The following is a 23,144-nucleotide window of genomic DNA, read 5'->3' on the forward strand; positions in this document are numbered from 1 at the left end:
CCTGTTTAGAAAAAACAGTGGACGTGAAAAGCATGAAACATTGAAGAAACGAAGATTAAAGAATATAGAATGTGTAAATCCTTCACCTTAATGTATGTGTGATGCCACAGTCGTAGAATTATTGGAAGAAGCAGTGACTAGCAGAGGTGAAGCCTACGCTAGATTGGTCACTAGTTTCATACAATGACCACCTTTGGGCAAGACTGACCTTAAGATCTACCTTTCCCTTTAGTGTCCCTAGTAACTTATTGTCTCCTTCCTTCCCCTTCATTTCTCCCTCCCACACATGTTTTATTGCTTTTGCGGTTTGCAGCTGCGTTACAATTTTTGTTGTTAGTACTACACCATCCTCATCCTCATCATCATCATCCCGTTTCATATGCGCATCTGCTTACGCATGTTCCGCAATGCAATACTCATTTGTTCAGCCAAAACAAAAGGGGAATATCTACAAAAGGAAAAGCCTCAGCAAAACATGAGCTGAGGATAATGGGAGAAGTGGTTTACAAGTAAAAAATCAATTGGTGCAGGCACAGAACAATGCACGGGCATCACTCTCGATAGAGAATAGAGGATGAGGTTTAATAGATGGTTAATGATGGTTGTTAATAATGGTGATGTCGACAGTGGACCTCTAGATACGCTGGCTAAAGAACATTAGAGGCTATCAGCAATGAAAATTCGGACCTGGAGTTGAGATGTTGTCTACCACAGGAGTCGAGGAGCACCCAGCATTTGTACACACCATGGCGTTGATTCTGGAAGTAAGAACAGTATTAGACGAGACGTAAAGATGTTACCAGTCTTGTTCTACAGCCTGCCAATCATCAGTCCCATCCTCATAAAAAATTCATCTTAAATAAACCTTGAGCTCCCAGAAAAAACGAGAAACTTGTGCTCTTTTTTTAAAATCACTCGTTTTCCTAAATTATTTCTTTGCAATCGGGAGTCCTGGTCAATATTTCGACTGGTGCCCGTCTAAAACTTTTTTCATGGAGCTAAATACCTAAACAACTAAGTGAGATATAAAAAATATTTCACACGAAGCAAAACAAAAGAAAGAAGACATAATGGGAACTAAAGGGATTTCGATTTTGTAAAAATATGGACCATTAGATAATAGAGATAGTTTTAACTAGTGTACTTAAAGTGTGCGCAAATCCCGTTTTGGGAATGTAATGGAGAATTCATGATAATGATTACATGTTGCAGGTTTAGTATCATGACAAAGATATAGTTCTAAGACTCACGAGTATTTTGTTCCAGGGTCAAGAGGGCCATCACAATATTTTCCAGGGCGGTTGTCTCCAGGGGAACAAACATCATTGCCTACGACAACACTTCTGCTCGTGTTGCAGTTACTCTGAGCTGTGACATAGCAATAGTAACATATTAGTTCGGATTTAAAGCAGTGTCTAAGACCCACTACAACCTTGCTTAATTGACTGTATGGCTGATTGATACGCTGATTAATCGACTATTGATAAAATGATTAATAGGTTAGTTGATTTTACTTCCCTGCTAAAGAGTGTAAACACAACAGAACTAGTGCAGAATTTAATCAAAAGAACAACAATCTCTACTAAACATACAAATTAAGTATTAGGAATAATCAACATCTACAACATTTATCAATTTAAATTCGTGATGCAAACGAGCTACCAGATTATATATAACCGACATCTTGGTTGATTCTAAGACAACATTACAACCAGTTCCACGTTGTGTTAATGTTTAAATACACATGTATCAGAGAGATTGTAGCCCATTAAAAATAAAAGTTCTATAACCATAACACATTTAACTGCTTGGGGTGTGTGTTTTCTGCAGCAAAATCGAAAATAAAGTAGTATTTTGGCTACAATTGAAGCATGAAATTAGCGTCTCTGTGTGTGTGTGTGTGTGAGATTGTTTACCCAGATGAACTGAATTTTAGCGTGAATAGAAGTCTGTATTTTCTTACATTTAGACATTTGTATGCTGATTTTTACCATAAACTCTTTTAAAAAATTATGATAATGTATTTTTAAATATTTATTGCATATAATGCACAAGTAATCACTTCTTTGACTTCACTGATGAAAAAATAGACAGAGTAATTTATGTAAAGAAGAAAAGATTGGAGAGGACAGTCACTCACAGTTCAGGTAGTCTGGTTTGGTTTTGTAATATCCAAACTTGTCTCTTTCAAACCATGATGGTAGTTTTGCAAAGTCTACATCCTGTTTTAACGGACCTATGGAAATACAATAAAAGAAAAAAAGTAAAACAAATCACGCACTCTGTCACTGTTTTGTAAGACTCCATCTATCGACTATTTACTCATGCAGCCTTTCAGGAAAAAAGTTTTTGTTAATCTCTTATCACAGACCGCATTTGTAAGGTTACAGAATAGGTACCTGACCCCATTCCCCAGTCAAACCATATGTAGGAAATACTGTATGTATTTGACTCCATAACGGGATGAGGCAGGAAGACCCACTAGGGAGAGGAGATTAGCAGCTCTCCCCTCCTTCCTTACAGACAGCTGCTGGCTCCGAGAAAAGTGTGAGCTCTAACACCTCTCTCCCAACGACCCAAAAGGTCACGAGGCGATGTTTACCGACAATGTACTTTAACTTCTTTGGATCTCGGTTTTTTATGTATTTTCTATTTTCACGATGTCTAAGTTGGTTTGTTTCTAGTTTCACTTGTAATCTGAGGAGGGCGCTGTAATTTTGTAATTTTTTGCTCCTAAGACGAAGAATATTGCATACGTTTAATTAACTAAGATATAATGGCTTGATTTGTTCATTTATTATTAGATAATCTTGGTATTTCTTCGTTTTGGAGACATGAACATAATTAACTGGTCGATTTACCCAATCACCTAATTACTAATGTACTTTTACTTGTAATGAGGCTTCGGATCACTTTACTCAGGCTTGTATTGAAATGTGTGCAAACAACGAAGTTGTCAGTTTTTGGTATATTACTGGGGTTTAAAAATACGCGACTGGTCTATTAACTATTTTGATGAAATTAATGCTGTCCTAAGTTAACCTCACAACAAATAAGATATCTTGATATGCTCAAAATCTACTGAGTTGTGCATCAAAAAGATACTTCATAAATTTAAGCAAAAATAATCGCGAATGTCTCTTCAAGAATTCGTAATATCACTGTCATATCATAGAAATTGCTTTAGGCACTGAACATTCGCACCCTTAGTGTGCCAAAAATATACTTGAGGTAAGCTATCTGGAATTAAAAAAGTTTATTGTCTCTGTATCCTGTCTCACCATTTTGTGCATAGTATTTTGCATATGAGATATAAGATAGCGATAAAAGCAATTAAAATATAAATACAGAATGTAATAGAAATTATAAAATGCAGATTATATAAAGTATGTATAGATTATACCCTTAGAAATAATCAATCCATTATCAGTGATGTTGCCATATGTTGATTTAACCATGAAGCATGTGGACTTCATGGTGAAGGTAACACGGTTGGAATCATTTTGCCTTGGAATGTCCTTTTTTTCCACCTTGTATTGGTCTCCACGGGACAAGGACGGTTTAATGGCTGGGAGGTAGAACTTGGTGCAGCTTTCTGTTCCTGTGATGTTGGGTGAAGGACCAACTGAACGCACCTGCCGACAAGACAGAAACCATTGGTGGTTATTGCTCTCCATATTCTGGTCAGTGGACAGTGTGATGCTCTCAGAGCTTGGCTTGACATAGCCACTCTCAGTCCTGAGTCTTGGGACTTACACAGAATGTGTAGTTAGTGTCTGTAGCCACGCTTAGCAGCTTGAAGTAGGAAGTCTCGTTCCAATCGCTACGCATGCGCACTGCGTCATTTCCATGCGTGAGCAGCAGACTGGGTATCACTTGGGGGGTCTGAAATAAACAAAACAAGCATCCATTTCCTTTAGTAAAGATAAAATGAGACTGACGTATTATGAGTAACATGTGTTTTAGGAGATATAGGAGTACAGTGGAACCTCGGTTAACGAACTTAATCCGTTCTGGAAAGCTGTTCGTTATCCGAAATGTTCGTTATCCGAAACAATTTTTTCCATAAGAAATAAAGGAAATAGATTTAATTGGTTCCCAGCCCCTGTTGACTCGCTAATATTTGAAAGTTACAGGCTATATAGGTATTTTTTTAATGAGAACAGTTATAATGCAAAATAAATGGAGTTAAATAAACATAAAAACATTAACGAAAGCATTTAAACAGAAAACTTGCCGTTTTGACGGCGTGGGTGGAAGCAGGTTTGGGGAGGAAGGGGTGGAATTACTGCTTGGATTCCCCCTCCATGAGCACACGTGACATTATAAAATCGGGGGTGACTTACCTTTTCTGTGGCTTTGAGGTTAAAGGACAAAACTTGTCCAGTGTCTGTTCCTTCTGCCTTTTTTTGTAAAACTCTTGGGTAATACGACATCACATTACGACAGACGCATGCCACCTTCATACTTTGAAATCATTTCCTTTTTCAAATCATTTGTTGGCCGCTTCCTTGTCATTACCTCACTACTATTAATTGCTCTTAATCTTCTTTGGAGCCATGATTGAGGATTATCTTACTAAAACAAAGCACAACAATCACTAAATAAGAAGAATGCGCACAGATAAGGAACGACCGATCGTATCTGTGTCTCGAGCGCGAATGATGACATGCTGGTCGGTCACGTGTGGTTCACGTGGCTGTTCGTTATCCGAAATTTTGTTCGCTATCCGAGACAAACTTTTATCGAAATTTTTGTTCGTTAACCGAAATATTCGTTATCCGAGGCGTTCGCTAACCGAGGTTCCACTGTATGTGAATTGAAGAGATGATGCTTATAGCAATGATGTTGTGAATGAGCACAGACGTCTACTCTATTCCCCCAACCCATCATGTATCCCCACATCCTCCAAAGAAAATTCATGCCGATAAAAATAGAAGGGCACTGAATTGATAAAAGGAAGAGTACATATAAAATATAATCTTCTCTACACTATTTGACTGTCAAGTGTAAACCTATCTCCGAGTGGAAAAAGAGCACATTTAGCCTTTTAGTACCAAGCAGGAACTCACCACGTTCTCAGTTTACACAACCGCTTACAAATCGTTACGATTTCAAACATCTTCTTTCTGTTTAAGGACTATGATAAAAAGCTGTATTTCAGATGTCTGCTAGATCCAGCCTATGATAGAAGATAAAAGTACTAACACTGCCGCTGTCATCAGGTGTGAGTCTGTACAGGTATCCATGAATAAAGTTGTCTCGTTGGTGGGGACAAGTCTCCTTCCACATCACACAGACATCGCTGTATTCGGTCCACGTCACGTGACCACAGAGAGTAGTGAGGTCAGACATGTTCTTGGTAGATACGTGAAGAGCGGCGACTGGACCTGGAGCTGAAATACATGGACTGGAGGTAGAATGGTGATACACACGTCGCTGGAAAACTCAATACAGTGTAGATGGGTTCTAGCCTTTAATATAAATTAACAACTCCGCACACATATATGGAACAAACGTCTCCCTCCTTCCACAAGCATACACGCACAACACACACACACAAACACACAAAATACTCAAAAAGGTATTTGCGGACGATATATCTTCCACAAATCTGAAGGTCTGATTTTTGCTGCTTTAGAAGCCACGACTACACATAAAATTGAAACATTTCACTTGTGATTAATCACTTAGGTAAAGTTATTGCTTCGTATGTCGTTTCCTACCAAAACTTCTTTATGAACTTATACAGAAACTTTAGAAACAAATTACGTAAAAATCTACATATTCAGTTAGTAAGAATGCTTTACTTTGTGGAGTACTTTCGACATTAGTCGCATGAGAAGCCAAGTTGCCCTTTGCTGTCATTACAGCTACGGCCACTTTGTAGTTCCAGAATGCATAAGGAACTGATGCACTGCAGTGTCCTTTTGTTGTCTTTCTGGTTGCTGTGAGCGCACGTATGGTAGGCAGACGAAAATAAACAAATCACAAAACATTTAGATTCTTAAACACTTTTTCGTAACTTCTGATGCTTGTGTTGCTTCCGATAAAGTACATGCAAAGTGCGGAGTGTATTTGTTTAACTAGTAAAATCTAGAGCATCTGGCACACTTCTTTAAAGTTATAAAATATAAATGTTAATAAATATTGAAGTGATATGATATGCTTTAAAGATACTATTTATGTTGTGCTATACTGATGACAGACTGATCAAATTTTGCAGATACGTGTATGTTCATAATATATATGATAATATAATATATATATACATAATCTTCCCTCTAGTGTGCTGGTGTGTCATCATACCTGTAATTGCCCTTGCGGATTAATAAAGTTGTATTGTATTGTATTGTATTGTATGTTCATCACTAGAGAAAGAAAATGTCGCGAGGTGGAGAAGGATTATGCAGAAGCTACTCGTTATTAGCCACAGAGGTGAAGGTAGATATACTCATAACTGGAATCCTCTTACCCGGGACTGTACAGGACACTCTGCGAAACCAGGTTTTGTGTGGAGTACTGCATACTGTGGTCGTGTTTTCCACGCCAGATGGCGCCTGTATGGCATCGGTGATGTGAAGAGTGTAGGTCACAGGACCAGGGTCAAGGTTAGGTAATGGCCAGATGATCGTTACTATGTTTGCACTCCAAGTCACATTTTCAATCGTCACAGTCCATGGCTCTGCAAAGACATATCAAGATACTGAGTTTTACATTAAAATGGAGGCGTAAATTGTTATCGCCTGTTTAGTATAAGGTAGATATACAATGATCTTAGTTTTACACACTCATCTTAAATATTTTTTATCTCCTAAGCATTGCGTTAAGCGATTTTTTTTGGCTACGAGCAAAGAAATTAAAAAGCTCAATCTTTTAGAAATTATTGTGAATTAAAAAAAATTGTATATAACTGATGATTTTATTTTTGCATCAGGCTAACAGTAAACAAGTTTACCTAGTGGATCTGTTGTTGTCTCAAGAATAAAAGAGTTGTTTGTGTTGCCATGGTTATAGCCACAGTACCACGGCACTAAGAGCAGTGTGTAGGTGGTGTAAGGTGTGAGTCCACTGACAGGTAAGATAAAGTCACGGTCCTCATCACCCTCACACACGTCTGTAGGGATATCAGGCTGTCTTTCACAGGCTGAGAGCAGTTGACGATTTTCCTTGAAAAAAAAAGATAATGCTTTAAGTGTAAATGTTTATGTCTACAGCATATAGAGAAAGATAAGTCAATAGAATATGCTGATATGGTACAAGAAATGTTTTATGATCACAGGCTGTGCTTGTTGTCAGCAGGTTGGTTCTATTCTATGTCAATAAAGTTACTAATCTGTCACAGGACACAAATGACATTTTCTGCAATACCGCACATAGTCGAGTATACAAGCATGTACATAAAAACAGTATAAACACATGTTTACAGACATATGAACACATGCACAGACATCCCAACGTACAGACATGAACCTAAACTTTCAGAAAAAGAGAATACTATCACTCACTGGAGTACAGTATGTTTATAATTTATGAATTTTTTTTCTCTTATTTAAGTGTACAGAATATTTGTCTGTTTACAGATGATGATGATGATGATGATGATGATGATGATGATGATGATGATGATGATGATGATGATGATGATGATGATGATAATGATGTTTTGTTACGCGCTAGTATCCGCATCACAAAGATGCGCTCAATGCGCGGTGATCCCAGCAGCCACCAAACTGCAGGTCAAATGATAACTTCAAATAAATTTGAACAAGTGAGTCTTAAGATTTTTCTTGAAAGATGCAATACTATCAGACTCCTTGGTCGAGAGGGGAAGCGAGTTCCACAAAAGCGGGGATACACTTGAGAAGGATCTGAAACCCGCAGTCTTCTTGTTAGCATTCCCTGACTGAACACTCGGTCGTTCAAGTCTGAAGTGTGCTGCTGAACGAAGGTTCCGCTGAGGTTGATAACGGCGAATGAGTTCTTGCAGACAGGCGCAAGGTCGTGAAGACAGCCATATGTTAAGGTTAACACTTTGTGCTCAATTCTTTTCTCCACAGGAAGCCAATGTAGGTCACGAAGTACAGGAGTAATGTGGTCAGTTGTTTTCCTTCCTGCAACTATCCTCGCAGCTGTATTCTGCACTCGCTGTAGCCTCGACAACTCGCTCTTTGAAATCCCCCAGAGGCAGCTGTTGGCATAGTCTAATGTAGAACCGATGAGGGACACAGCAACTGCATTTGCAGTCTTCTTATTGAGAATGGGTCGGAGTCGTCCAAGTGTGCGGATATGGAAATAACATGCCTTGACTACAGAATTGACATGATCAGATATAGTTATATGACATAGACATACGGATATATTCAACTCGAAACCAAATACCCCGAAGTTTCGACACGGCAGATCACCATGAACCCCTCCAGACAATAGTTAAGTGGCTGTTGGCGCTTTGATCTGCGTGTTTGGTTATTGATGTATTGTGCTTCAGTCCAGTGACTGTAGATATGTCTCACTGACATCTTGGTCTATGAATGTCATCTGGCAGAAGAATGGCCTGGCATTCCTATTAAGTTTACAGAGCCACAGGAGTTTTGTCTGTCTTGTGTTTTTGTGTTTGCAGTGCTCAGATAGCCTGGCGTTGGCTGGGATACCTCGCTATAAGAGCTCCCACTATACGCAGCGCTGATTGTTTAGTTTAGACATGAGAACCAACAAGTTACTCTGTGTAAAACCATCTTTATAAATGTGTCTTTGACAGCGAGACGGATAAAAAAAAAAGAAGCAATATTTGTCTAGAAACCAAGAAGAATAATTCTATAGTACAGATGACTAAGTCACTAAGAGAACAAGAAGCAGTGAACGTCGACTGTAAACAAAGGGGAATAATCACCGTGATGCACGTAACAATCATGTTGACTACTTATGACAGAGTGATGTCCCTTCGCCCACCCGACTGGAGGAGACCGGCTCTCTGTCGTTTTGTTCGTCTGTGGATGTGGATGTACGTCGAGTTTTGGTTTCTTCTACTCATCTGTGATGTTTGGTGCTCCGTTCACCTTTGTTGTGGATGTTTCTTTGGTCCTTGTGTTGCGTCATTTATTACAACAGACATCTTCTTCTTCCACGAACAGCTTCTGTATTCTTTTCGTCGTTTTTCCATCTTGCTTTGATTTTTGACTGAAGATCATTCTGCGCTTCCTTCACTAATACTGTTAACTGTCTGACATTGTAGACCAGTGTGCTCCAGGCCGTTTAGCAGTGTTGATTGACGAACCACGTACGTTGCGACATGTTGTGTACATTAGATTCTGGATCTATGCGCGTCACGCTGTCGTCTGGCGATGAGATTGTATGTGTGGGCATGCGCGCGCGCGTGTGTGTGTGTGCCATCCTCCATCTTGCTTCCTGCGTGTAGCTGGCTGCTGGTGTCTTCGCTTCTTCAGTGCCAGGACTGTGCTCTTCGTATTCTGACGAATTTTTCTTTTTGCTGGGCTACAATGGACATTCAAGACATTGCTTATACCGATCTGCTTTGCGAAGATCAGCATCAAAGTCCGGTGCTGGAGGGAACGAGTGAGCGTAAATAATGATAAAAACACTGAAACTTATTATTTTTAAACCAGCATCCATTATTATTATGTTTGTGTGTTTTTCTCTATAATAAAGCGCTTTGAGCCCGCCTTTAATGGTGGGGAAAAGAGCTATACAAATCAACTTCCTTATTGATGGATGATTGGTGCATTATAATTATCTTAATTTTATTTAGTAGGACTTCATTCATAGCCATTTCTTCTTGTACTATTTTAAATAGCAGTATAGCTGCTCAACCTCAGATGAAATGTCAATGGTGTGTGTGATGCTTTACGTGCACACATGAATATCCTTGATGTAAGTATTCTTGTTTGTTTTATATATATATATATGTAAAATTATCCCCTGCCTTTTTTCTTTTGCTGGTATTTGTCACTGTTGACATCTTTTTTAACGCTGAACTTTATTTCTTATTTTTATTTCTGAATTTTACTTTTATTATTAGAACTCTATATCTCACTTCTATTTAAAACATACAAACTAATCACACTTAAAAACTAGAAGAATTACTGTTTGGTTTGTGTTCTTCTTTTAGAGATTATGTGTCGCTATCTCAGCTATTAAATCAGAACTCTCCATATCTGTGACTCTTCTATTAAATTACATTGAGTCCCCTCGCCTCCACCCTATATTATCTTAAGCTTTATTTAAGTGTCGTAATTTTGTTTTATTATCATTTGGTTCAGTCACAAAATACACAGATAATAACAATAATTCCCTCTCGTAAGGAGAATGCTCGTAGTGCTTGGAAAGAAGATCGAGCCATTGACAACATACGAGGGGCAGAAAAACAAACAATATATGAAAGATGAAAGGATAAACACCAGCACTGATAAGGAATTAAAAAAAAACCCAAAAGCAAAGAGATAATGCGAAGAGGAACCAAGTAACAAGAACTAAGAGTATCGTGATTTTGCAAAGGTAGTGAAGAAGATAAGTAGCAATAGGGGGAAAGGGTGTGTGTGACACTTTGTTCACCACCGCTCAAAACAGACTAAAAAGGCGAGCGAGTCGTCTAACAGTTTAACTGTTCGTCATATAGTAAAGAAGTCAAGGGAGGGATTAAATGAATGAGTATAAGAAACTCTGGTGTCCTGGAATAATTGCTTGTTTATGCAGGCGCATACATACACTCACCTACCCCCAAGCATCTAGTCAAATAAACATCTCTCCCCAACTGCCAGCAATGTCCCTCTCGAAACGTAGTGTAATGTGCCACGATAGCAGTTGGTGCAAAACGGAATGCAATAAAAACACATAAAGTGATAGTTCAGAAATAGACTAAAATATAGAAAGAAAATAGGGAAGAGTGCATCAAACATACCTGTTTACATTTTGTATGACTAGTTCCAAAGACCAGACAACGGCTGTTGCTGATGTTGACGACCACGTATCTCACATCACCTCTCATGGCCAGACACGAGGCCTTCATAGACACGTTGACTGACCGAGTTCCAGCGCCAGTGACAGAGGCATTACGGACAGGTTCTGTCAGCCAACAAGTGTCAACGATTAAATGAATATTTAATATTAATACAGTATTGAGATTAAAAATTATTTAAAGGACGAAGTACTTTGAGTGTGTGCGGAACATCTAATGTTATAGCCCAAGTACTTCTACGAACATTATCATTGTATTTTAAATAGAAAAAACAGAAATCAGACATCCAACATAAGTTAGTCTGCTTTAAAAGTAATTCCAAATCAACTAAAGCGGGGGTGGGGGTAGATGACAAAGCAACTGTAAAATATAAATTATAAATCTGAAATGAACAATAATAAGAGCATAGTAGGAGACAAAAGTACGAGACATGTTTGGAGATGAAGGCGGAAAGAACACTAAACTTATGCTAAAGACACGTACAAAATTAAAACAGATGCTTACAGTACACAATTTGGGAAATTCTTAATAAAATGTTCACATTAATAAGGCGTAGCGAAGCTCCCACAGGCAAAGCCACTAATTTATTTCTTTTTTGCTGACATGAAAAATATACATGCTAGTAGTTTTCAGCTTGTTAAAAGATGACAGTGACAAGGACAATTCTTTATTAACGAGATGTAAAATAATTTATCCCTCACCCTTTACGGGTGAATAGGCTAAGCATTTAACTAAGTGCTAAAAGAATAAATAGTAATGAACGTAAGGCAAGATTTCAGAAGAGAGTGATGAAAGGTAAAAATGTACAAAAGTGGTGGTTAAAACAAATATTTACGAGGGCCATGGAAGTGGGAGGTATCTCTGATGTTATATGGTCTAGGAATCTTTGTTGAAGGAGGCCTCATCAAATTTTCCTACATGTATTTTAGTAACTGGTGTAGAAACCAGCCCAGGGAGCTCAATTGCTTAAAATGGAGAGTGAGGCTTTTCCACAGCGAGCTACTTGAGTATTTGAGATTTGATTTGAAAGAAAGGAGTAGACATTATTACCAGCTCAACTCTGAAAAAGTTTCTTTCAAAATATGGAAAATTATTTTTTTTTATTTCAGTGTAGAATTATAGGAATTACCTCAAAAAACTACAAATAATTTAAACCATGTAACTGTTAACATAAAAAAAGGCTGATACAGCAGCATGCAATATTTTATTTTCATGTTAGCGAAAGTATTGGTAGAGTTCTATATTTAGAACTATAGTCAGATAAGGAAATGGTGTGATGAAACAAAAGTGACTTTACCTGAATTAAAGTAATACTCAATATTTCCTGTCCCTGCGGCCTTTTCACTATCGCTGTTAGAGACTTCTACGACGAACGTGTACTTCACATCCTGCTGCAGGGTGAAATTACAGTTCAGACCGTTGGTAGTGCCGTTGTTAGGACTGTTAGGTCCTGTGACACTGAGACAGAAATTTCCCGGTTTTCCAATCGGACACAATTTGCAAACTGATTGTGCGATAGGTCCTTGTTGAGTCCACTCCAGCTTTATTTCTCCAGGGGCCTTCCAGGTACTTCTAAAACCATCTGGCGGGGCTGGAACTGAGAGGGGTGTGTTAAATAAACAAGGCAGGAAAGAGCGACTCCATGACGTGTCGAATAGCTCATTTTATGAACGTGTGATGTTTTCATTAACAAACAGCATTATTCTCCCATTTTAAGCAATTGTAGCTGTCTTTTACGAACTTTAGGCGAAATAGTTACCATGAGTGTTCTGTCTCTTCACTTGATTTTTTTCAAATCTAGAAAAATTTGCTGACGACAGTACTATATATATATATTATGCTTGTTGAGACCGTTTACCACAAGGACAGTTGACAGACTGATGTCATCTTCCAGCAATCTTCCGCTGAATGTCTCCATGAAAAAACAGATATTAGTAACATTTCGCAAAAAATAGACACAATCTCATTATTAACGGTAATGATATCGAATATGTGAATTGCTGGAAATTCTTGGATACCACACCTTGCCAAGAACTCAAAAGACAGCAATACAACTACAGGAAGTTGTCTGTGCGGCAAGCCAGCTCAATAACCATGGTTTCTCATTCTGCTCAGAGCATTTGAAAAGCGATTGATATACAGTTACTTATAGAGGACAGACAGTTCTTGGCATTTCAGTAAAACTATCTTCTTCCCACAGCAGTGCCAGCTATACAAAACAAGATCTGTCAAAACTACTAGTCAATAGCTCTGTGTAAACAGATGTGTATCAACTTTATACAATACAGCCATCAATACAGATATTGTGAAACTGACATAAAAAGAACTGAACTATGTATCAACTAATGATGTACTAAAACACACACACACGTATTTAGCAAACCATAGCTTCCATAAACAGCCTATACTATATTGTCCTTGAACATATCGAAAAGAAAAAAAAATGAACTCGCCAAAGATGTCTCATAGTATAACCACAACAAAGAAAAAACTGTGACAACTATAATCTTGAAAAGGAGACGTTTAGGTCATGTACTCAGAAAGTGAACAAACCCGTCACCTAAACACACCCTTCGTTAGACACCTGATGGTCAAAAGAAACCAGACAAAGATCAGTCGAGAAAAAGAGAATAAATTTCACTAGTCACACAGTAAATGGGCAATGTTTCCAAATCTTTATATGTATGTAATTTACGAGTGAGTTGTAAGTTAGGCTTTATTACATGGAACAACATCCAGACATCAGCGGTGAATGACACGCTTCACTTGACAAACGCCTTTTACGAGCAATATTCACAACTTTTACATCGGCGGGGATGTTTAAATTTTTTAATTTTTGCTTGATATTTGTTTATTTGTGCTTGTCAGAGTGTTTATCAATACCTCTGTACATGAACCAAGTCGCTAAGTGTGTAAAAGCACTTAACACATATGTGAAACAGACTTAAGTTAGCGTTGTTTAATATCTACAGACATTTTCTGGAATGATGGTTCATTTTCCATATTTGTACTACAGTTTTTTTACAAGCTCCGACATTTTGCCCGCGGGATAGGGAAATATTAATCAATGCATTATGATCTGTTAGTAGTACCATGTTTTATCTAAAAAATGTACAGCTAGTGTACGTGGGTGTGCTCTTGCTGATGTGAGTTTATTTTTCAAAATCCGTAATTTGCTGTCTTTTAACTAAACGGTAGCAGAATGTCCAGGACATGGACTTCCTGACTTGACTAATGTTCAGACACGACTACACACCTGATGCAGAATGGCAGTTGACTGTGGTTTGCACCTTGGTCTGACACCCAGTAGTGAACTCCAAAGCAACGTCGGCAGTATACTTGGTATTTGTTCTCACTTTCATGTTGCAGCTCTTCTCCTCCGCACCAGTGTTACCACATCCGGGTCTATCTATAACGATACATTTATCTTCAGTTTTCGGGATAGGACAAAGTCTGCAAGTTGTTCTTGTACAAAGTCCTGTTTGACTCCACGTCAGGTTTACATCTCCCTGGCTGTTGCAGTGACCTTGTAGGTTAGTAAGTGCTCCTGGCACTGAAAGACAAACATAATAAATTGTCAAAGCCCCCGAGTTGGAATGTGTGTTCTCAGTGAGTGTCTTGTTGTTTTTATGTTATCATGTCATTTTTATCGAGAGTGAAGGATAAAAGCGACAGATTGGACATTTTCATGCAGAATTTTATAGGACATATTGGTTTAGATCGACACTCAGTTTAGATCGAGCATCGAGGTACAGAATATGTTAATTTGTTTATACAGCGATTCTTGATTGCACATTGCTTGTACTGAACCAGGGAGACATATGGAGTAGAGTTGTATGGAAGTGTCAGCCTGTCTTAAAATATTACACTAATGTTGATTCTTTTACTTCTGTCATAATCTTTTATTGTTGTTGCTGTGCTGAAAATAATGCACAGTAAGATAGCCAACGTCAGATCTTTGTGTTTTGTTGTAAATATTGTGCACAAGTCAGTTGTGAGTTTTGTTGACCTTCACGTCTTTACAAACAAATGAACAGGAAGAGCGAACGATACTTCATAATTTCTAGTTTTCGTTTTAGTTTATGTCAACAAGATTTTAACTAAAGATATCAATAGTGTTTTGTTTTTTTTCAAATAAATGGGTTGAGTTCAGTACAAACACCAGCTTTTGAGTTCTCAAGACTCAAGATTATAACTAGCATCGTACACAGACTTTGGTATAATCTAATTTATTTTCAAATAAATTCTTTATTTTCTCTGCTTTTGTCTCACTTCATTTGCTTTCAGCCATATGCCATGGGACTGCCCTGTATACCTTATTTACAGGTTTTACAACTTACGAAACCAGGGAACAGAACCATGCCCTCCTTTGTTCTCTTCACTAGCTGCCCGTTCGTGCTCACATTTAGTAATCGTTATCTGTTTTGCTTGAATTCTTTTGAAGACACTCACCCTGTCTACTTCTAAAAGCTTCTTTTCTCTACCTCCCACCCAGAATCCCTCACCCTTTGTTTGGCCAGCGCACGCTGTCTGCTTCGGTCGCAGACTGACATCAGGGCAAACACAGTTTTATCAGAAGTGATTTCTTCTCTCTTTTCAGTCTTGAAACATTGAACTGATAATACTCTAGTCTAAATAATTTAGAGATTTAAAAGGTTGTTCGTTTCAATGAAAATAAGGAATGAGATACATTTGGTGCAAATAAAAGATATCTGTACTGTGGTTAATGTGCGTGCCTGTGCACTTGCAGATGCCCCTGTGTGGGTTGTTAACAGTCTGTAAGTCTGAACTCACCTGTTTACCCATAAAAGTGAAAGGACTGCACATAACGTGAGGTTAAGAAGTTAAAGGCGACCTACCTTGCGTACCACAGCAGCTTACTCTAGTTGATGAGTTGGTCTTAACACCTCCACCATGTATTTCGACGAAGGCGTTATATACGACACCATGTGGCAGGTTGACTGTACAGCTGAGCTCCTTTGTGCCACTGTCACTACAGCTGGGTCCATGTAGACTGACACATGTGTCAGGTTCTCTTACCGGACACAGTCTACAAACTGTTTCAGTGCAAAGTCCTGTTTGATTCCACATCACGGTTATATTCCCCTGGCTATCACAGTGACCTTTTAGGTTAATGGGTGCTTCTGGTGCTGAAAGACAGAACAGATAAACACATATTTATCCGTTGACCGATACCAGCTGTTCATTAGGCGTGGGAGGGGGAGGCCCATATTTTACATACACTTTGCAGACGACACCAGTCTGGCACCAACAGTGAACTGAAAGACCTTACAGAGAGACTGGCAGACGGGCAAATGTAAAGGAGACCAACACTGATAAAGTGAAGTAATGATTATCAACTACAATGACAAGAACAAAGAGCAGCTCGAGGTATTTAGTGATTGGAAGCAAACTATTCCAGTTAAGACACTTATCACCCCAACAGGCATGCGAGTCAGTATTACAACAGGAAATGTAGCAATAGCTAGGTTAGACAGGACATTATGCAGACAGAATCGTTTTTATGACAACTAATGTTTGTACAAGTTCCATCTTGCTGTGCCGATGCGAGACGTGGACTCTTACTGCTGATAAAGAGAACAAAATGCAAGCATTCGATATCACATTCTTGAGTATGCTGCTTGGAATCTCATATATGAAACCCAAAACCACTGATTTTGTGCGGAGTGCCAACCTGGTAGACTACCAAGATCCCCACCTGACGACACCAAAGCGTCGCAAACAGGTTTGGTTTAGTTATATAAACAGGCTAACCATGAATTCAAACTGATCATCGCTAATGTAGCTCTCTGATTTCTTTGGTCGCAACTTATGTTAACAATGACTTTGATCTTCTTAGTGCTGGGCTACATTCCATGAGCATTCACACTGTTGGGTCTTTGTCATCTGCTAAGCTTACGTCACATGATGGTCTTCTATTGCTACATAAGTGTGGTGGTGATGAAGATGATTTTGCATAATGATCTTCAAGGCGATGTTAGTTGAGACGTACATGCGAGAAATGGCACCATTGATGGACACCCACTTCTGTATGAAAAATTCTCTCAGTTTATTGTAAAGTAATAGTGTGTTAAGAATTATAGGTTTTGTTTTCTTCTACTAAATCAAAATGAAAGTTTGCAGCTGTATGGGACAGAGAGAAAAAAAACCGAGAAAAGGTTAAAAGTTCTATAATTCTCTAAAAAATATATGTCTACATTATATGCAAACATATAGTGCCACGGCACATATATTTTATTAGAATCGACATTAGGCTTTAAATATTACTTACTATTTTCTTGTAATTCACAGGTGTTTGAGTACAAATCTATGTCGAATTGAGTAACTCGCGACTACTGCAAAAATGGCGCTTGGTCAACTAAAACTTGCCTACTTTCAAGCATAACAAAGTACCTGCTTGGTTGACTTTTGTATATACATGTATATAGTGTTGGCTGTTAAAGGGACGTAATCCATGCTAGAACAAATCCTGAATGCAGCAGGAGTTTTTTCCCTTCTAATTTATTCATAGCACAATGTGTTGTACGACACTACCCTAGTAGGACACCTTCACACGAACGCGATCTACGCGGAGACAGTGGTTAAAGAAAGTCTTCACTATGCTCGTCTTGTCTTCCTTTACCGCAGTATCAAATCTTGTGTCTTTCTTCCACTGATGTTCCTCCAAGAGTGACCAGTCCCATGACGTCCCCTGATATCGTTCTAGCAGAGTATGATGGTTTATCCTGCCGCACTTGTTTAATACACAAACATGGCACGCCTCAGTAGATAGTTTCAGTTCAGGTTAATGGTTGGTTGAGCTACAGCAGCAAATCTTTTTTTTTTTTTTTGCACCCTAAAGCCCGCCAGTGGGGCGCGCGGTCGCTGCTCATCCGGACCTCGACCGATCCATCCTGATATATCCCTAAGCCTTTGCTTTCTCTAGGCTTGTATATTTTATCGTATCTATTCTTCAAAGGCCTGAGATCCTTTAAACGATTGGTCACCGTGTGGCCTCTAATTCTGACTGCGTGGTTCTTTCTTCGTGGAAAATGTTTGCCCAGTGATGCGTGAACATCACGACATTTTCTCCTTTAGATCACATACATGGCTGTGGTGTTGTTAACATGTAGCTGCGGATGATGTTTCTTTTTTCAATCAGGAAAGTAATTTTTCGTCTTGCTCTAGACCACTGGGGTACAGGGTACAGGGTACTTTAACAGAAATAAAACCTACATATTCCTATTTTTACACACACACACACATATCGCAACATCGCTTTATTTATGAGAAGATATCTGGGTTTTTAAAGGTACAGACATGTCTATGTAATCAATCTTTATCTGTGATCGAGGAACGCGACCGCAGAGAAAGACGTCAAATACCTTGGCAGCACGTAAAGATTGACGTCAGCTACCCGTATGTTACTACCTGGACATTAGTGACGTCAACGTCTGATCTAGTTTAGTCCACCGCCATGTTTGTCTATTTAAATATAGAAAGCAGTGTAATTACTCACTGTAATTAATCTGAGCGCCGCCCGGGTATTCTGGAGAAAAAAAAATACCTAAATTTTAGACGACCTTTAATTCAAGATACTCCTGCTGTAGAAATGTGATATAATTGTGATTACATTTAGAAATCTTTACAGTATGCAAGGTCTAGTGGACATTTTGACCTTGCATAAATTTAAAGCGGCTTGAAACTAAGAAACGGTTTTATACATTATATTTACATTAATTATTTTTTCTAATCTTATCTCCTTTCCGTAACAACAAAAAAAAATAAATGAAAAAGCTGTTATATTTTACTAAGCAAGCAAAGTGGGTCGCGTGTCCTAGTTGCATACTACAGTGGGAGAAGCAGTTGAAATGTAGTCTTTCCAATTTTTTTCTTTTGCATTGATGTCAACAGTTACAATATGAAATAGCATTTTAAACAACGATAACAAATATAATTGCAGTGGGTGTATTTGCGGTTCAAAACACGATAGCCCAAACATTATTATTCATCAACAGTAGAAGATGTGCTATATTGTTAACATTTCATAAAATAAAATTGGCGAGAAGAAACCCTACGAATCAGAGACCATTGAAAAGGAAATTAAGACACATTCTACTTTCACAAAATAGTTACCAACATTTCCTTTCCTCTATAGAAAAATGAAGCATAATTTTAGTTTATTCAGCTTATAATGAGGCTAAATCCCATAACACAGGTACAAGACCTGAATACGACAAAGTGACATACTTGATGTGGAGGAGCAGCTCACTGTTGTTTCTGTGGTAACCTTTTCACCAGAACCGTTGTCTATTTCGACGATGGCGGTATAATTGGCATTTGGTTGAACATTGAGATCACATGTGAGCTCCTTAACACCAGCGCCACCACAGTTGGGACCTTTTACACTGACACACGTGTCCTTAGGTCCCAGAGCTGGACACACTCTACAATGAGTTTTTGCACAAAATCCTGTTTGGTTCCATGTCAACCTGACATTGTCCGGCCTGGTGCAGCGGCCTTGTAGGTCACTGGGTGCTGCTGGCACTGATAGATATAACACATCAGTAAAGCTGCTTAGGAGAAACTAAGTCAAATCACATTGAATTGTTTACTTAAACTTGTTTATATTATCCTTGATCGATGGATGTTTGTGTAAGTTGTGTCAACTACATTTTCATTAAACGTCTGCAACAATTTGTTTTCTCGACTACACTGAGCTCAATGGAAGACACTTTCCCCAAATCTGAGTGATGCTATTCTTCTTTTCTCTAACTACATGACTACAATAATTCCTATTTATAGAATAAGGGGAATCCCAAGAGGTAACAAATATGACGAAATTACGTTCTCACTACAACAGTTGATGAGATATCGATCAGGTGTTAATTAGTCTCTAAATACCTGTTACGTTTGTGAAGAGAAATTATTATAAATAAATAATATGCTCTGTGAAACAATGAATTCGTGCTGACTTCTTGCTTCTGGTTTAAAAACTAATCCAAGTGTGTAATGATTAAATATTATTTATTCCAGATTACGATGTTGTAGACGCTAAACACTTTTTAAACACTTTTCAAAGAATGAAGAATAATTGAATTGCTACAAGAATATTCTGCTGACACTGAAGATTGATACTTGTATTTTTCTATCACTAGCGTGTAAAATTATTGTCCTTTCAAATACTATCAACTTCTATGGAAAGCAGTCTGGAATAGCAAAGTTATAAACAGTTTATCTTTTCTATGACAGGTTGCTAGGTATATAAAGAAGATATGTTGTTAAAAGATAATAAACCTTTCTATCCTTTTGTTTCTCCGGGTAAAAACAGGCAAACAATTGGCACATTGCAACATAATGTTATCCCGAGTATTACTTGAAATTAATCAGAAGATGTTAATACTTACTTGAATAAGCTTTTCGGGTGTATTGTAGTGCCTTGGTGTCATTGTCGATTAACGTATTCAACATCATTTGAACCTTGACTTCTTCACCAGGCATCAACCCAGTAAAGTTTACATCACAGCCATTCTTTGTTTTATTTATTGAAGCATGGTGGCTTGTGTTCAACTTATAATCCGAGTCCACGTTTTCGTGAACATGAAGTGTAATCAAGACTGAAGACTCCCCACGGACGTTTATGTGATGATGTACCACTGAAATCAAATAAAGCTGTCTGCACTTACTTAACAAAGCGGATCGTATACAATTCCTGCAAATTCAGGCATTCTATTTTATTAAATCTACTTTGATATTTATACTTGGGAACAGTACCAGCAATCTTGTGCTCGGCTCTGGGTTAGAAAGACACTGGTTTGATATGCCATGTGTGTGTGTGTGCGTCTTTGTGTGAATGAGTGCGTGTGTCTCTGTGTGTGTGTGTGTGTGTTTGTGCACGTGCGTGTGAGAGTGCGTATGAAAGAGAATGAAACAAATATAAATGGCGACCTTTGTATAATTCGTAGCAAGGTTCCACTAGCCTATCGCCGTTTCACGATCACCGACTGACGGTGAACCTTACGAAACCTTCATGGAACACAAATGGTGTATGGTCTCAAGAGTAAGAAGTGTACGTACAACAAGCTCCATTGACGATCATCTCCTTCTTGCAGTGACGGTGGCCAGACCCGTTGCAAAAAAAGTTGTGGTCAAAGTGCTCTCCCGTTTTGCATCCTAGACAATGTGTTAATCACAATTTCAACACAGCGTGTAAAACTAAAATCTCATTTAAATAAGCCCACTCATAATGCATTTATGAAGGCTTTCATTAATTTATTAATTCACATATTAATAGATACACAAAAACCCGTGTATTTAAAGTCACGGTTTCAAAACGATCAATGGCATAGGAATGACACAAGCAATTAAAGTTAGAAAAGAAATTTGGCGTTGTACCTCCATCTCTGAATCAAATCAGGCTTAGGAGGCAGAATAAACGAACAGAAATGATTTCTCAAGCAATCAATTCGTACTGATTTCTTACTTCTAAATTAGGAGTTAACTCAAATATGTAATAATGATATATTGTTCATTTCATATTACAATATTTGTGTATGCTTAACTCTTTTAAAACACTTTACAAAGAATTTAAAGTGAATAACTAAAGGAATATGAGGATGACATTTTCTTTCATTTTTTTCTCGTAAAAGTACCTTTTTGACAACATACCACTTCAATTGGAAATAAATATCACTACCAACCTTGTTTTAAACACTTATCGATATCAATATCCGTGGTTTTGTTGTAGAAAGTTTTGTCCTCTAATAGTGAAGTTAAGACTGCCTTGTAGGTGGCATTTGGCTGAACGTTCTCGAAATGATTGATACTTTCTTTTTTTGTTCCGTCATAGGTGATTTGCTTTCCTTTGATACAGTCATTGATAATATGGTCGTCAAGGCACAAATAAACGTGTTCCTGTAATGTCATTACATTTTGCTTCCAGCGCAGGGTGAGACGGACTGGGCCTCGCAACTCACATCGAACATTGCTGTCCTGTAACAATCCTTTCAGAAAAAAATGTTGCTTTTTAGAAGAAGTGTCAGTTTAACTTTTATCTTACTCGGAGAACGTAATGTCCTACGTATCAGATAATTAGCATTAATTTGTATGATTGTTATATGTTATAAAACTATATGCAACCAAGCCTGAATTTACATATTTCCCTACTTTGAATGCCTACATGAATTAATTTAATGAATATGTTCACAAAACATATCGTACATATGTAAAGAAAGCTCAGTACTTACCTGTTTGCCAACACTTGTCGATATCAACCTCCACAGTTTCGTTGAAGGTGGTATTATTCAGATCATATACAATTATTGCTTTATACACGGACGATTGATTAAAGATTGTGAAAAAAAAGGCGCTTTCACTTTTGACTTCGTCTGACGGGATCAGTTCTCCTTTTAAACAACTATCGTCAGACTGGTCAGACTGGTCAGAAGGACACAAGGTGACATTCTTATTTTGTCTGGGCTTCGTTTGCTTCCAGTACAAGATGATGTCAACCGGGCTTCGAACTTCACACCTGGTGCTAATGTCATTCAAAGATCCTGTCGCACAAAGGATGAAAGAAGTAACGAAAAATCTTAAAGTCTTTAAAATATTTAAAATACCTTTACATTTTGTTTATACTATAGAAAAGTAATATGTCTATAATACTATTAAATATATATTTTTTGCGCTGCTGAATTTTTTTTTTAAGTTACACAATTTTATTGACATAAAATATAGTAGGGGTGACACTAAAGACATACGATAATAGTGTTTGGTCACCCACACAAAAACAGTTGAATTGTTTCTGGGAGGATATCAACTCAAAACTGACGCTGTTGTGAACTAGGATATCTAAGATTATACTTTTTGGTTTATTTCATATAGTTTCTAAGGTATAAATTAATCTTGGGCACTATATAGTTAAACAAAAACTTGCTCAAAACTTTTTAGCTGGGAAGTTAGAAGTGTACACTTCGTGACATGAAAATCTGTCATAGGTGACGAGGTATAGCACTGTAACTGTCTTTGATGGCAGTCCTTTGTGGATATTTTAATGGATTGCGTTGACAGGCTTTTATTTCTAGTTTAACTTTATGTCTACTGTGGGATGTTGAACCCAAAAAGAACAGATTCTTGCGACTGTGGAATACAGTTGTAGAAAATGTGAATAAGT

At 38.0% G+C, this 23,144-nt stretch overlaps 1 protein-coding gene across 7 annotated transcripts in view; it reads right to left on the bottom strand.

Annotated features, from left to right (window-relative positions):
* LOC112565644 overlaps nt 1-23,144 on the bottom strand; it is a 39,157-nt gene that overhangs the window by 13,939 nt on the left and 2,074 nt on the right. For 2 of the 7 annotated variants that reach the window (XM_025241220.1, XM_025241221.1), the window contains exons 4-22: nt 22,219-22,527; nt 21,673-21,975; nt 21,050-21,145; nt 20,380-20,628; nt 19,223-19,519; nt 18,492-18,521; nt 15,832-16,122; nt 14,229-14,525; nt 12,270-12,569; nt 10,916-11,079; nt 6,959-7,169; nt 6,476-6,685; nt 5,811-5,948; nt 5,209-5,396; nt 3,757-3,885; nt 3,404-3,635; nt 2,141-2,236; nt 1,251-1,368; nt 688-758 (exon numbers count right to left, since the gene is read on the bottom strand). In XM_025241220.1, coding sequence (XP_025097005.1) covers nt 688-758; nt 1,251-1,368; nt 2,141-2,236; nt 3,404-3,635; nt 3,757-3,885; nt 5,209-5,396; nt 5,811-5,948; nt 6,476-6,685; nt 6,959-7,169; nt 10,916-11,079; nt 12,270-12,569; nt 14,229-14,525; nt 15,832-16,122; nt 18,492-18,521; nt 19,223-19,519; nt 20,380-20,628; nt 21,050-21,145; nt 21,673-21,975; nt 22,219-22,527 — 3,729 coding nt within the window. The remainder of the gene's footprint in view (nt 1-687; nt 759-1,250; nt 1,369-2,140; nt 2,237-3,403; nt 3,636-3,756; nt 3,886-5,208; nt 5,397-5,810; nt 5,949-6,475; nt 6,686-6,958; nt 7,170-10,915; nt 11,080-12,269; nt 12,570-14,228; nt 14,526-15,831; nt 16,123-18,491; nt 18,522-19,222; nt 19,520-20,379; nt 20,629-21,049; nt 21,146-21,672; nt 21,976-22,218; nt 22,528-23,144) is intronic. The other 5 variants (XM_025241225.1, XM_025241223.1, XM_025241222.1 and 2 more) reach the window with 4 other exon arrangements.

Source organism: Pomacea canaliculata, linkage group LG6, assembly GCF_003073045.1.
Source record: "Pomacea canaliculata isolate SZHN2017 linkage group LG6, ASM307304v1, whole genome shotgun sequence".
Classification (NCBI taxonomy): domain Eukaryota; kingdom Metazoa; phylum Mollusca; class Gastropoda; order Architaenioglossa; family Ampullariidae; genus Pomacea; species Pomacea canaliculata.